The sequence below is a fragment of the Coffea arabica genome, chromosome 2c, assembly GCF_036785885.1.
Source record: "Coffea arabica cultivar ET-39 chromosome 2c, Coffea Arabica ET-39 HiFi, whole genome shotgun sequence".
Taxonomy (NCBI): Eukaryota; Viridiplantae; Streptophyta; class Magnoliopsida; order Gentianales; family Rubiaceae; genus Coffea; species Coffea arabica.
In genome coordinates, this window is record NC_092312.1 from 69,331,041 (window position 1) to 69,343,734 (window position 12,694).

The 12,694-nt window shown below is 35.4% G+C and overlaps 1 protein-coding gene across 3 annotated transcripts; it reads right to left on the reverse strand.

Annotated features, from left to right (window-relative positions):
• Positions 1–1,216: 1,216 nt before the first annotated feature.
• LOC113727572 (uncharacterized) lies at positions 1,217–11,328 on the reverse strand. Of its 3 annotated transcripts, XR_011839586.1 has the most exons (16): positions 11,118–11,328; positions 10,977–11,017; positions 10,421–10,489; positions 10,159–10,269; positions 9,801–9,874; positions 8,357–8,439; positions 7,489–7,540; positions 7,383–7,405; positions 7,017–7,149; positions 6,860–6,928; positions 6,601–6,702; positions 5,640–5,708; positions 4,646–4,702; positions 3,608–3,698; positions 2,632–3,121; positions 1,217–2,541 (listed from the first exon to the last, which is right to left on the reverse strand). XR_011839586.1 is itself a non-coding variant. In XM_072076238.1 (14 exons), the coding sequence occupies exons 1-14, from the start codon at positions 11,192–11,194 to the stop codon at positions 3,609–3,611; spliced, it is 1,050 nt and encodes a 349-aa protein (XP_071932339.1). In that variant the 5' UTR covers positions 11,195–11,327; the 3' UTR covers positions 3,329–3,608. The 3 variants fall into 3 exon arrangements, 2 of the variants coding, with proteins under 2 accessions (XP_071932339.1, XP_071932340.1); XM_072076238.1 differs by lacking the exons at positions 1,217–2,541; positions 2,632–3,121 and having other exon boundaries at positions 3,329–3,698; positions 11,118–11,327; XM_072076239.1 differs by lacking the exons at positions 1,217–2,541; positions 2,632–3,121; positions 7,383–7,405 and having other exon boundaries at positions 3,329–3,698; positions 7,060–7,149; positions 11,118–11,323.
• Positions 11,329–12,694: the final 1,366 nt, after the last annotated feature.

Sequence of the window (12,694 nt, forward strand, 5' to 3'; positions counted from 1 at the left end):
ATAAAACAAAAATTCATTCTTTTATTTTCTCCTCCCACAATTTGATTTCTTACGTCACATTTTTTTTCCTTTTTTTTTTGTTTTTTGGTCACGTTTTGTAATTATCTACAATTTTGTGTATTTTTTTAAAGAGAAAAGGTATATCATGTGATACTTCCATCAAGATCAATCTAATTAGGCATTCTTCTACATCTATTTTTCTCTGTTTCTTTCTTCCTCCCCTTCCCGCCCTTTGCAATTACTTTATGGTCTATTCAATTTAATTGAAGGATCCAATAAGATTTTGTATATATTTAAACTAATGTTAATTTTTGTTTGTTTTTTAATTACTCAAGTGCTGTAGTATCAATTGGGCAGGCATACAAGGATTGTAGTTGGTGGTGGAAGTCACAATTGAGACTTTCAACTTAGGGCGTGACTTGACAAAAAAATTGTTAGAAAATTCAATTTTGATTAGGAAGATGCTTTTGCAATAAAAAAAAATGCTTTAGTTCTAATTTGTATATGTAGATCTAGAAACGTAACAATTCATATTTTTATCTAACCTTGATATTTATATCCTGGAACTGCAGGATAATGTTGTCACATTTAAGCAGGATTTAAATAAATGAATTAGCTTCTTCCATCAAAAGAAAGAAAACTATGGAAGTTTATAGGAAAAAACTATATTGATGTTGAATATTATGCCATGTCTTAGTGGCTTTCTAAACTTTTTCTCATTATTAAAGTACTAAAAACATTATGACTATTTTTGATTTAATTACAACTAAAACTATACTGCTATTAATACAGTAATGCACTTATAATGTATTAATTCTCTCTTCTTTTTGGGTATCATCATAATAGTGGTTCAAAAATCTTTATTCAAATCACAATAAATAAGGGGTTGACTTCATAGATGGAATTTCTCTTCACAACAAATTTTGATGAAAAATTTATTCCTACTCCATATTTTGTTAATTATATTCCTAAATAAATAAAAACTATATCATAAAAAATAATAGTGAATGTGTGATTAACAAAAATGAGAGGTCAAACAACTTTTGTCAATTTTAATTGTTTTGATTCTCAATTTTTCTCCTATATTTCTATTCATTCATCATGTGCCAAAATAATTTGATTTTATGTGTTCGACTAAATTTCTAGGAGGCCCAAGCTGTACTTTGTATAGCTCAAGTACCTCTAGTATAAAAATATGTAGGAAAAGGGAAAGAAATAAACTCACAATCAAACCTCAATAATTTTATTGAATCAAATCTCAAAAACAACAAAAGACAAGCCGGAGACCTTTCATTCTTGTGCTCACTGCTCTCACAACTCTAGCAATTCCTTGGAGTCGTCCCTCCTCAAGTGTTAACATGCTTTTAGTAGTGCGATATATATATATATATATATATATAGCGAGAGAGAGAGAGAGAGAGAGAGAGAGACTAACCCAAGGGAGTAATCAATTCAAACCAACTAGGAGTTGGACTAACACTTGACTCGTCACTATTTGGACCTGGCCTCAATTACGGAAACTATACCTTATCAAAACTAGACACTGAAATAAGAAACTAAAAGAATTTAGGAAATTAAATAATAAAATAATTTGGTTTAATTTCCTTCAATATCTCTACATTCTCATTTTTGCTAACCGACTCCTTGGGAGCTCTTTTTTGAGGGAAAAGCACGACGGTTGGCACAGTTGACTCCTGATCTTTTACCATATCTTCACCATCTTTCTTTTGTATAGATGAGCAGGAAGAAAGAACTTCATCATCTACACCGTTTGGGAGTTGTGATAGCTCTCTTTCATCTCTGGGGAAGCTCGAGTGGTACCTAACCGGTTCCGTTTGTTTTGCTGCATTCATTGGACAATAATCCTTCACTTCAGATGGATTTGTATGAGAAGTCAAATGCAGATTTTGATCTTTTCTGGTGCTAGTTCGATGTTGCGATTGTGCAGCAGCAATTCCAGGCATGCGTCCTAAAGTCACAGGCTTCATGGCCTGAGCTTCCAGGGTTTGCATGATCCAATCATGCAGTCTCTGGACGATATAAAATCCATGGCCAAGAAAGCCTCCCAAACTCAAATGCTGCTTCAAGTCTTGTGCTGCTAGAACTGCAGAACTTGCTATGAAGATGAAGAGTCTGCAGAAAATGGCTAAAGCATCCCGCACAAAACATTCTGTAGGCAGGATGAAATTGATGAATATGCGAAAAATGCCAAGGCTTTCAGGGCTGCCCTTTAATTCATCCATATCCTCCTCCATTCTTCAGAGGTTGCATTAAAAACATTGAGGGCTTGCTTCATCTGAACGCAAGGTAATCACGGTGTTATGGGAGAGAATCTCCCACACGTCAAGCAACAAGGATTACTTTATGCCAGAAAAGTTCTTTTCTTTCTTTTTCCTCTGCCCGATATCCACCCAGAGTTGATTATGCTTTAAAGAAATAGGTCGCTTTCGGGAAGATACAAGATCCAGTTGCTTGACTGTTACCTTGAATATTAGTTGAAGGATTTACCATGAGTAAGAAAAAGGATGACTGTTGATATTCCTACAAACATACAATTTAGGGGATATAAGTTTAGCATGTACAACAACCTTGGGACCAGTTAGTCAAGAAAGGACACAAGGAATCTCTAACCTGGTATGGTCTTCAGTTCCCAGGAATACCCGAGTCACTTTAGCCCAATTCTTGAGTTCCGCAAAATATTCCTAATCTTGACTGAATTTAGCACATTTGACATATAGATTTGTAGAAATTTGAAACGGGCCAAAGTGCAAGATTTGGTAAAGGAAATGAATGGGGGGAGGACAACCCCCAAGACTATTATCTATACATGAATGCCAGAGATAATAACAAAACATGTTAGTATGCTTTCATGTTCAACGAACACCACGAAACCAATCACAACACTGAATGAATGCCAGGGCTTTACCAAGTCGCAAATTACAATCCTAGCAGCACTTCATCTGAAGGGTAAATTAATGTTCAGCAGATTAGAAAGAATAACAAAAATGAAAAACCTACCTTTGCTGGTTTTTCATTCAGTAAATCTAGTGCATAAAGTCTTTCCCTTCACCTCCTTTCTCCCCCCTTTGTCGGGAAGAGGTTGTGTTCATAAACTGATGTCCTGTGTAGTAACAAACCTTAATATGAACCATGCATGTAATTCCACAAAATGGATTATTTCAAAGATCCAGCAAATAAGTCTCAAGGTCTGAAAATTAAAGATAAATGATCCGACTACCCATGATCTAAGATTCCCCAAAATGGTTAAACAACTAGACCAACAAGAATTCGAGTATATCAATGCTGTAAAGTACATATCCACTGGGAATTCACAAGTCGTTAGATGAATATCACTTAAAATAAGTGCAGTGTTCAAAAACTCCAAAACGTCATCCCCTCATTCAACTTTACAAGCATGAAAGCAGCTATTTGAATCTGCCCAATGACTTACAGGGAATTCACAGTATAAGCTATTCGTGGCCAAAAAAAAAAATTAAAATTAGTCCTTTACATCAGAAATTTTACTGAACAAACAAATTCTAAAAAATGATAAGATGCCATTATTCAAAATTTTTAGTTTACAAAATATCTCCTCATCAGATAAAACCTCATGAAGTGTTGATTCGTCCACATAGACGCCAATATGCTCCAGGGTGGAAGAGAGATTTCTCAAAAACCCATATCTCACGCACAAGAACCTGAGGCAAAAGGGTAAGCGTCAGGTACATCTTATTATCTTATTTCAGGAGAGAAGCAATAGCTTCAGTCCTTGTCATCAAAGGTGGTGAGCATCACTGAATTTCAAATGGCATTAGATTCCAACTCTCATGGATGACAATTAAATGTGAACATCTACTAATATGAACAACTACCAAAGGGTAGGTTTTCGTTCATCCACCATGACCTGTACTAATCCTCAGTAAGGGTGGGGATTCAGTTCTCAACTAGTCACCTTTCAGATTCCTATAATCTACAATCCCCTTTTGTCCAAGAACTAATCTCAGAAGCATTGGCATATGTAATCTATTTACACGCACTTTCAAATAGGTCCCTAGAAAGTAAGAACTAGAAAGTAAATGGTTAACTTGTTCAATGTTCAAATGCTCTAACCAGGAGGGCTACCACTAAAACCTTCTAAGGGGCTACAAGATGTTTTGGCATCTTATTGGAGGCATGAATACTATCCCGAAGCAATTTAACTAATTAATTTTCCTTCAAACAGGATTAGAGTAAGGTACATTTATTACAAAGACACCCAGTAAATGGACCAGGTAACCATGATGATAATACTTACCCAAAAAAAAAAAAACCATAAAGATAATAACAAAAGTTACAGATTAGCACTCATTTCTTCAAGAAAAGTTGAGAAATAATGTTATGTGATAAACTTTGAAAGACTAGATAAACCCAATTAGTAACTTCTATTGGTATCATGTAATTTGTTTACTAAAGTGCCAGAGTCTGGCAATTCTTCCGTGCAAGGACAATATTCATCCCTCGAGCAGGACAACTAAATTTTTTCATATTGAAACTCTCCATCAGATCATGGCTAACACCTAGAAGCACATCTCAGAAAAGATTAGCAAAATTTTACCAGCATATTTTCATTCACTTCACTTAAGAAGAATAAGCATTTAGCACCTACCTCCTTGTCCTTGTCTCCAGCAACAACAGTTCCATTTGTATCATATGCCTCATATTTCTGCAGAAATAAATAAAAGTGTATTGGCAAAAGTAGACAGACAAAATGATCATGAACCAAGCAAACACAAATGGTGACACTTGTGTAACAATCTATAGATGATCTTTACTATTGAACCAGAGCAGTGGGGTTATAAGATGAGCTTCTTCATGCAAGATTTGTAACTCCTAGGATAAGCAAGCCCAAAAAGCATTCTAATTTCCAATAGAATACTGCTTTTAGGCCACAGATTCGAAACAAAGAATTGCCAGCATGTGAATACGACCACACATAGACCATAGACGGCACTGGCCATAAGCGATATATAACCTTCCTAAGGCATCCTTCCAATATTGAAATCATCCTCCTTGGACTTACTATTATGTTAGTTGCTATTTCATGTGGTTGTACTATTAGAAAAAGAAGTTACTTGTAGAAAGGTCAATCTCTACAGCACACTTGGACATCTGGCACAATCCTCCACATCATGACATCTGGCATCACCCAAAGAAAACACAGGAGTTCAGGGTCTCTCTCTCTCTGTAAAAGGACGCTTTGATCTTATTCTCTCAGATCCATAATCACTAGTTCCGTTGCTGTGTTAACATTTCGCAAAAATCACTAACCAACTATGCAGATCTGAAACATGCACACACCTCAGCAACTTTCACCCTAGAGTTCGCTGCAAGATTTGACTTGAACCAACTATGCTTAGTTTTCTGTCCTGTTTCCCGCTTAGACAGATGCTAAGAAGAGTATTTCACTTATTTCTACTTATAACTCTGCACGCATGAACAACCAAATTGAAAAGAATCAAGTACCATTGCACATGGTCCTAATGCTCGAATTAACTAATTGACTATAATTGACTAAACACATTGTAAATTATAATCAAAACAGCAAACAAAATTCAGCAAACAATGACAAACCATTAAACACACTCACAAAGCAGATTTACCTGTTTAGTCAAAAATTCAAGTGTAAGCTGTGCAAACGCCTTATTAAGATTTTCCCGATCAATGGCAATCTGCAAAGAAACAGAAATGCCTTAATGCAGAATGAAAATACTGAAAATGATAATCATCTTAAGGTTAAATGTAACAAATGATTAAATTTCGCTATTTGAATAATAACTCGTATCTTGAAAACTATATGAATTTCGATGACAGCAATGAAGCAACACTGATTTGCCCTATAGACGCTCTTTTTGGTAGAATTTTAAGCCTTTACACTAGAACTGATATTGGTAGAAAGAAGACACTACAAACCCAAATCCCCTCCAGACATTGGAAATTAAACAAACTAGTGGAACACTAAGGATAGAAAGCATGAAGGGAATCCCATAAAGTTTCAAATCGTTGTGGAACAGCACTTGCTATAAATAAGATCTGCCACCTAAGGTCCTTCTCAAAGTCAAGACTAATGACCACAGTAGAAAGATTAACAAGTAAAACATGCGTGTACGCATAAACAGGTAGCATTCCTGCAAACACATACATGCACATGAAGCATCCAGACTACAGAAAATTTCTATGAAGCATTCATAAATCAATAAGACATGCATTTTTTACCAGACACCACATGTGTCCGGAAAAATGTTCAAAGCTCAACCAGCAGAAACAAAGGTCCATGTCTGGTGTTGGCGCAAAATAGCATGCAAATAAAGAAAAATCACAAAGAAATATGCAAAGAAGCAAAAGAAACATTGTAACCCAGACACATTCTCAAGTTTGTCAAACTCTGCTCTGGAATATGTTACAACTTGCTGAGGAAAGGAAATCTATTGGTTAGCATTTCATCTGTGTAGAACCAGAATAACAAGCAATGCCTCTACATCTATGTTACCTCTTCAGCACATAAAGATAAACCTCAAAATAGCACAGCGTTTAGAATTTATGTCAATGTTCATAGATACTTGCCAGTCGAGCACGTAGTGTTCGTATTTGAACTGCTGGTTCCACCAGTTCCCAATACATTTTACTCCACCTGGATTCTCTTTGCTTGATTTCATTCTTGAGAGCCTGTTATAAGCAATGAAGGAATTGAGCTCGTCTGGATTTATATCCATATACAAATTCAAGTGGTTCCTATAAGTCAGCTTCAAGAAAGGTAGATGTTTTTAACGTCCATATATAATTGTGCCTAAAAAAGCACATTTTAGGAGAAAAGCGCACGTACAGAATACATCTTCTCTGTAACTAATTTCCTCAATGATGTTTTGTCTCCATTAGCAACTTTAGTACTTATCTGAGAAGCTCAGAAGAAGAAAAAGTTCCATGAGAAAGAAATTCCACTAAACACCACAATCAAAAGGATAACAGCAAATATAACTTGCCAAAGTTCTACCGCAGAGTAATTTCTTGATGGCAAAAGCAAACCTCTTTGTACAAGTCAAAAGCTTCATTATAGAACTTCTGTTTAGAGTATCCAGATTTTCGCAATTTAGCAATGGCATACGCAGTTTTGAGCTGCAAACACAAAATCAGTGTCTTAAGAACTTAATAATCAACAAGAAACAGGTTAAAGATCTGCAAAGATTTATTATACATCGCTCAAATCTAATCAAAGCTTCTATATAAGATCCACATACACACGCATGTGGAGCATCAGGTAACTATAAGCACTTCTATTGAGATAGAAAAGTACAAATGTGGAAATACAATTTTCAAATGACAAATTCATGCAAGTTTGGACAACTTACAAATGTGAATTTCCCGCTGTTTGCTGCAATATGAAATTAGTCCGGAAGGATAAAACAACTATCGAACTCACAGATTGACAAATCTAAATTCAATCGGGTTCATTACCTCTAAAATAAGATCATCTTTTGTTCTACGCCAACCACTTCTTGTAAACCACCTGAAATCACAAGACACAAGTATAAGCCAAGTTGATCTGTACCCATAAATTCCCTAAAGAATCATAGAGCATTTATAGTTCCAATGGAACTCAAGAACATGCTGATATCTTTTTATAAACACTCTAGGGCGTTAAACAAGAGGTCAAGAGAGTCAAAATGTCTTGCCAACTAGCTAACAGATCAGCTCTTGAAATAGTGGGGAGCAGTCAAAATCATAAGCAAAGCACAACATGCTGCTTTTTTATTTAAATAGCAGATGAAAATTTCATCAATAGAACAAAAATACAACATAATTAATCTTTATTTAAAGGAAAATTCATTCTTTAACTCTATCAATTTCTACCATAACCTTGGTAAGGACAATAACGTAGAAAAATGAGAAATCAATAGTCTTAGTACATGAAAGTCTTCAATGTGTTCTTGGAACACTAGCATGCCTATCTGTTAAATGCTTGCATTGTTCTCAAAATAGGTAAGAAAATGAAACCCAAGAAGGAAATGATATTTCACGGATGATATAGCTGAGGAATGATTAATATTTTATAACCAAAGAATCATTTTGTCACAAATTATAGAAAACAATACTGGATAGATTTGAAACCTACATTTAGTAAACACAGATTGACCATTAGTACATGTATACTTTTTTTCACTTTGCTCTTTCGAGTAGCATATATAATCACCGCAGCTACTAAAATTATTTGTATCCATATACTATAAAGAGTTCGAATTCTCCTTCACTTTTAAAATGGTGAAGTTCTTGTCACAAGGAAAACTTTAATAGTAATTAGCATTGTCTTGAAGAGTATGCTAACCTTCTCCAGAAAGGAAGCTTTTCACGAGGTGCATATGGCTCATACACAATTCCAGGACTCTGCATAGATACCTGAAGTGCTCCCTGCATATTAGGAGTGTAAACGAGGCAATAAGCTAACAAACTATTTCTTTTACAGCTGATTATATCTTCATAACCTAGCATGCACAAACAAATGATGCCACCAAGGCTACTACAGGTCAAAAAGAACAATACATCCTGGTAATCTTAAACCATATTTCTGCAATGGCCTCAAGATAACTTCTCTGAGCAATAAAGAATTGCTATATGTGGGTTTACAACATGATTGCACTTTAGCAGATTGTTGAAAAGACCAACACTTAAATGTATTAGAACACTAGAGGGAAAAAGCATTGACCACACCATAAGTATCCATTTCAGCAAAACACAATTAATTGAAGATTAGAAATTAACTAATTAACTAATAATATTTCTTTTGCTGTTTATGGATGATGTCAACTTTTCCTGTTTCAGATTCAACAGTTCTATTTCTGCTCAAAAAATTGAGGTATCCAAGTTTTGATGTTTCTCATCCCAGGACATCACCTTTTCACTCTCCAAACATAAGCATTAGGGGAAAGATGCTCGTTTCAGTGTAAAATATCAAGTTGGCAGTAATATAGATGCTTTGGTAGTATATGTCATTAGATTTTTCATCCTACCTTTAATTTATATGCAAAAGGGATGTTTAAAAAGTACAAGGGAGTAACAAGAAGGTAATTAACCACTGGAGGATGAAGAGTAATCTAGTTGGAAAGACATTCATATGCTGTAAATGAAGAGGCAGCACTTATAAATAAATTGAGAGAGCAAAGAACTCAAGCACAAATCAAGACCAAAATGATATTTTCACACTCTAATGGGCCAGACAGTCGAATAAGATGTTAAGCTAGATGTAGTAAAAACTGCAATAGGTAGACCAATGATTAAAACCATAACACATGGTCAATATATTAGTAGACAATAGAAATAGCAAATCAGATACATGACTTTCAGTTACACATTTTGCCGTTAGTAAAGCAGCTAAACCTCATAACCCACAGAATCTATTGGCCATTAATAATTCACCTGGCAAACAACATTAACAGCTCTCAATCATTTCCAAACCAAAAATTTGCCATTAGCAACAATTTCTTAGGTGAGAACCAGAATGCTAATACCATAGCAAATTATCAACTTTTACAACCTTTTGAACAAGATATAGGACAGTATTTGTCACCATATGTTACATTGAAGAATTATGACTAGTTGTGCTCCCACTTTATCTACCTTTTTTCGTAAAAAGACGATAACACAATGGGAAAAAAAGCATGAAAACATTATCTATCAGGAACTTTGATACCCTTGTGCTCAACTCCTTGTTGCATACCAAGCAATTTAAAAATTGACCATTAATCAGCAATATCAAGGATAAACTCCCATACCATTAGTCGTGCTTGGGCTGGAGCTTTTGCTTGTGTTGTAACAAATCTAGCATAGCCAAAATTGGATAGCTCAGCTACCTATGAGTAAAAGTTAAATGCTCGGTGAGATTCAAACATCACGGTTTATCAGACAGGAAATTTGACCAAAAAAAGAAATTCTAAAGACAAAACAAATAGCAGCAGCAAACAGCAGAGAAAAAACAGTGGAAGAGAGTCAAGCACAGAATCCACAAAACTAAGACTCAAGTAGATGCATCCATGTAGGAGGAACAGAAGTCATCCCAGAAGAGACCAAGCACCAGCAAAGGAATATAATCCAAAACATGAAAGCAACATTGCCATTTCACTTTCAAAAAACCTACCGTTGTTGCTTGAAGTATGATTTTAGTACCAGGAGTCCAAGGAAGTCCTCTAGAGTCCTTGGTTACACAGGACGACATGGTCCTACAAATAGCTAGTGGAACAGTCCCTGCCAGAAAAATATAGAGAAATCAACAGTGTCAGCCTGAAATTTCTTGAACTTTTGAATAAACAAACCAAATGTGAAAAAAATACTTTCCTAGAAGTGTAAAAGGTGAAATGAGAAAGAATTAATGAAAACGTAGGAAGTTTCTCCTTACATTTATTACATGATTGATGATTAAGATATCTTCCATCCAAACAAGAGGAATTGCCCCAGGATTTGGAATCTGATCATAAAGAACATTACAGCCCATCAACCATACCAGAATTTAGAATTACGAGTCCCACATAACAAGGAGCCAAGTCAAAATTCATAGGAAAAACCCATCTTTGAGATAAAAAGGGAATTCAAATAGGAAATTAATGGTCAAAAAAATTAAAAAGAAATCAATAAATTAGAAAAAGCCTATAACTTTGTTCAGCAAGCAAATTTCAGAAGCACTCCTGAACTGTAAAAAAAGACAATAAGAATCCCATTTCGCCTAATTTAGCTAATGTAAGCGAGGAAAATAATTTTCTTTCTTCTTAACTTTTTTCGAAGGGGAAAACCACTTCCCTGTGTGATCCGCATAAATCAATTCAATCCAAAAAAAAAAAAGGCACAGCAGAAACTTTTCCAATGCATAGACATATTACCAGAAAGAACCAGTCATACAGAAATTTTTCTTCAAAAAAAAAGAGAAAAAAGAAAAAAGAAATACATGCGCAAATTACCATGTGAAATGACATTTGAATATCTTCCTGAGCTCCCAAGCCTGCAAGACAGTTATACCAAGTGAAATTTGAAATAAAGGGGCAAAAGAACGATTCTTGAAAGTTTTCAACGTCTTAGGAGTAAAAATAAAGGAAACTAACAAACGGGAGAATTCTGGAATTTGATTTTTTGCTCGATAGAGATTCCGGATCAATTGCAATCGAGGACCCAAACCCATTTTTGAGTTTCCACAGAGGAGACAGAGACAGAGACAGAAAGAAAGGGTTTTTGGGTTTCAAGGGTTTAAGATTTCAGGGGATTACCAGCAGCGCTAGAGTTGCTTTTTTTGGTTCAGTTGAAGGCGCGATCTATATTTCACGTCTTTGAACTTTGGTTTTGGTGGCAAAAAAAAAACATTTCTTTTGTTGTTTTATTTTAGGGAAATAACGGTGCCGTTTGGATAGTGTATTATTTGGGATATTCAAACTTGATTTTTGTGAATGATAAAAGTTCCAAATAAGCGTCTACTTGAAATAATTGTTTGGATAGCTAAAACATTTATTTATCATTTTCCCACCAAGAGCTATTCTCTTATAAGTGGTTCACCACAATTTGACTATAAATGCTTGACATTGGAGTTTCTACTTACAATGTACCTATTTGACTTCAATCACCAATTCTAGTTCGCTCCGGTTGGCTCTAGTGTGGCATTAGTTCCTTGGATAGTAATGATATTGTCCATATTTCAGATACTGTCTTCTAGCGCCTGCGTCGCCCTTGGGTTACATACATTTCATTAGCCATTGCATCTCGTGCTGCCTTTCACGCCTCAACCCCTTCTCGAGAAACATTTAATGGCTACATACATATTTTTTCTTTGGGTTGGGGTTATACCTTGAAATGGACATTCTCATCCTCAAACTCTCAAAAGTAAGCATCCCTAGGCTATGCTATTCTCAAAAAATTATGTAACGCGCAGCATGCAATTACCAAACTAATTTGGGTGCTCATATAGAAATTCGGCACTGTGTTTATGAGGAATTTAAATCTTGCCTTCAATACACCAAAACTGTTCTCTATAACATTCCGAAGTTCTGAATGTCGAGTGTTAAACAACCGTTTGGTTGGGTCTCGTTCACGTACATTCTTATATGGTGGTAAGAAATTCGGAATGTTTCTATACGCTGCATTGACCAAGTAGTACTAGCCTATATTTCCAAAAACTGTAGGGGATGTTAGCACAAAAATTAATAGTCAAACTATTGCCCCCAAAGTGTGTGTCAAATATTAATGTCACCACTTATGACCTGAAAGGCAGAATCAAAAAATCTGATGGCGGCATCAACACAAATTCAAGAATGCGAGTATCATGGATACTACCTTCCCATCCAGCGTACACGTAGTTGAAGCGCATGTCAAAATCACAGACTGCTAGGACATTTTGTGAGTGAATCCTATGTCGATTGGTATACGTCATTTGCTCTCCACTAAACGGATATGTTGGAATATGTGTGTCATCCAAAGCTCTAACAGCACCCTGTTCATTTGGATCTATCAAGTATTTTATTTTGGACTGTCTACACCTCAAAATTAATGAGGCAAATGTTATGCTCTTTAGCCAGAGTTAACAGCTACACAAAATGTCAGTTCTTTTTTACTTGAAAACTTAATATAAAGTCACGATAACTTTACCTTGAACCATTGATAGAAATGTCTTGAATTCGCTATTCTTGGGTGA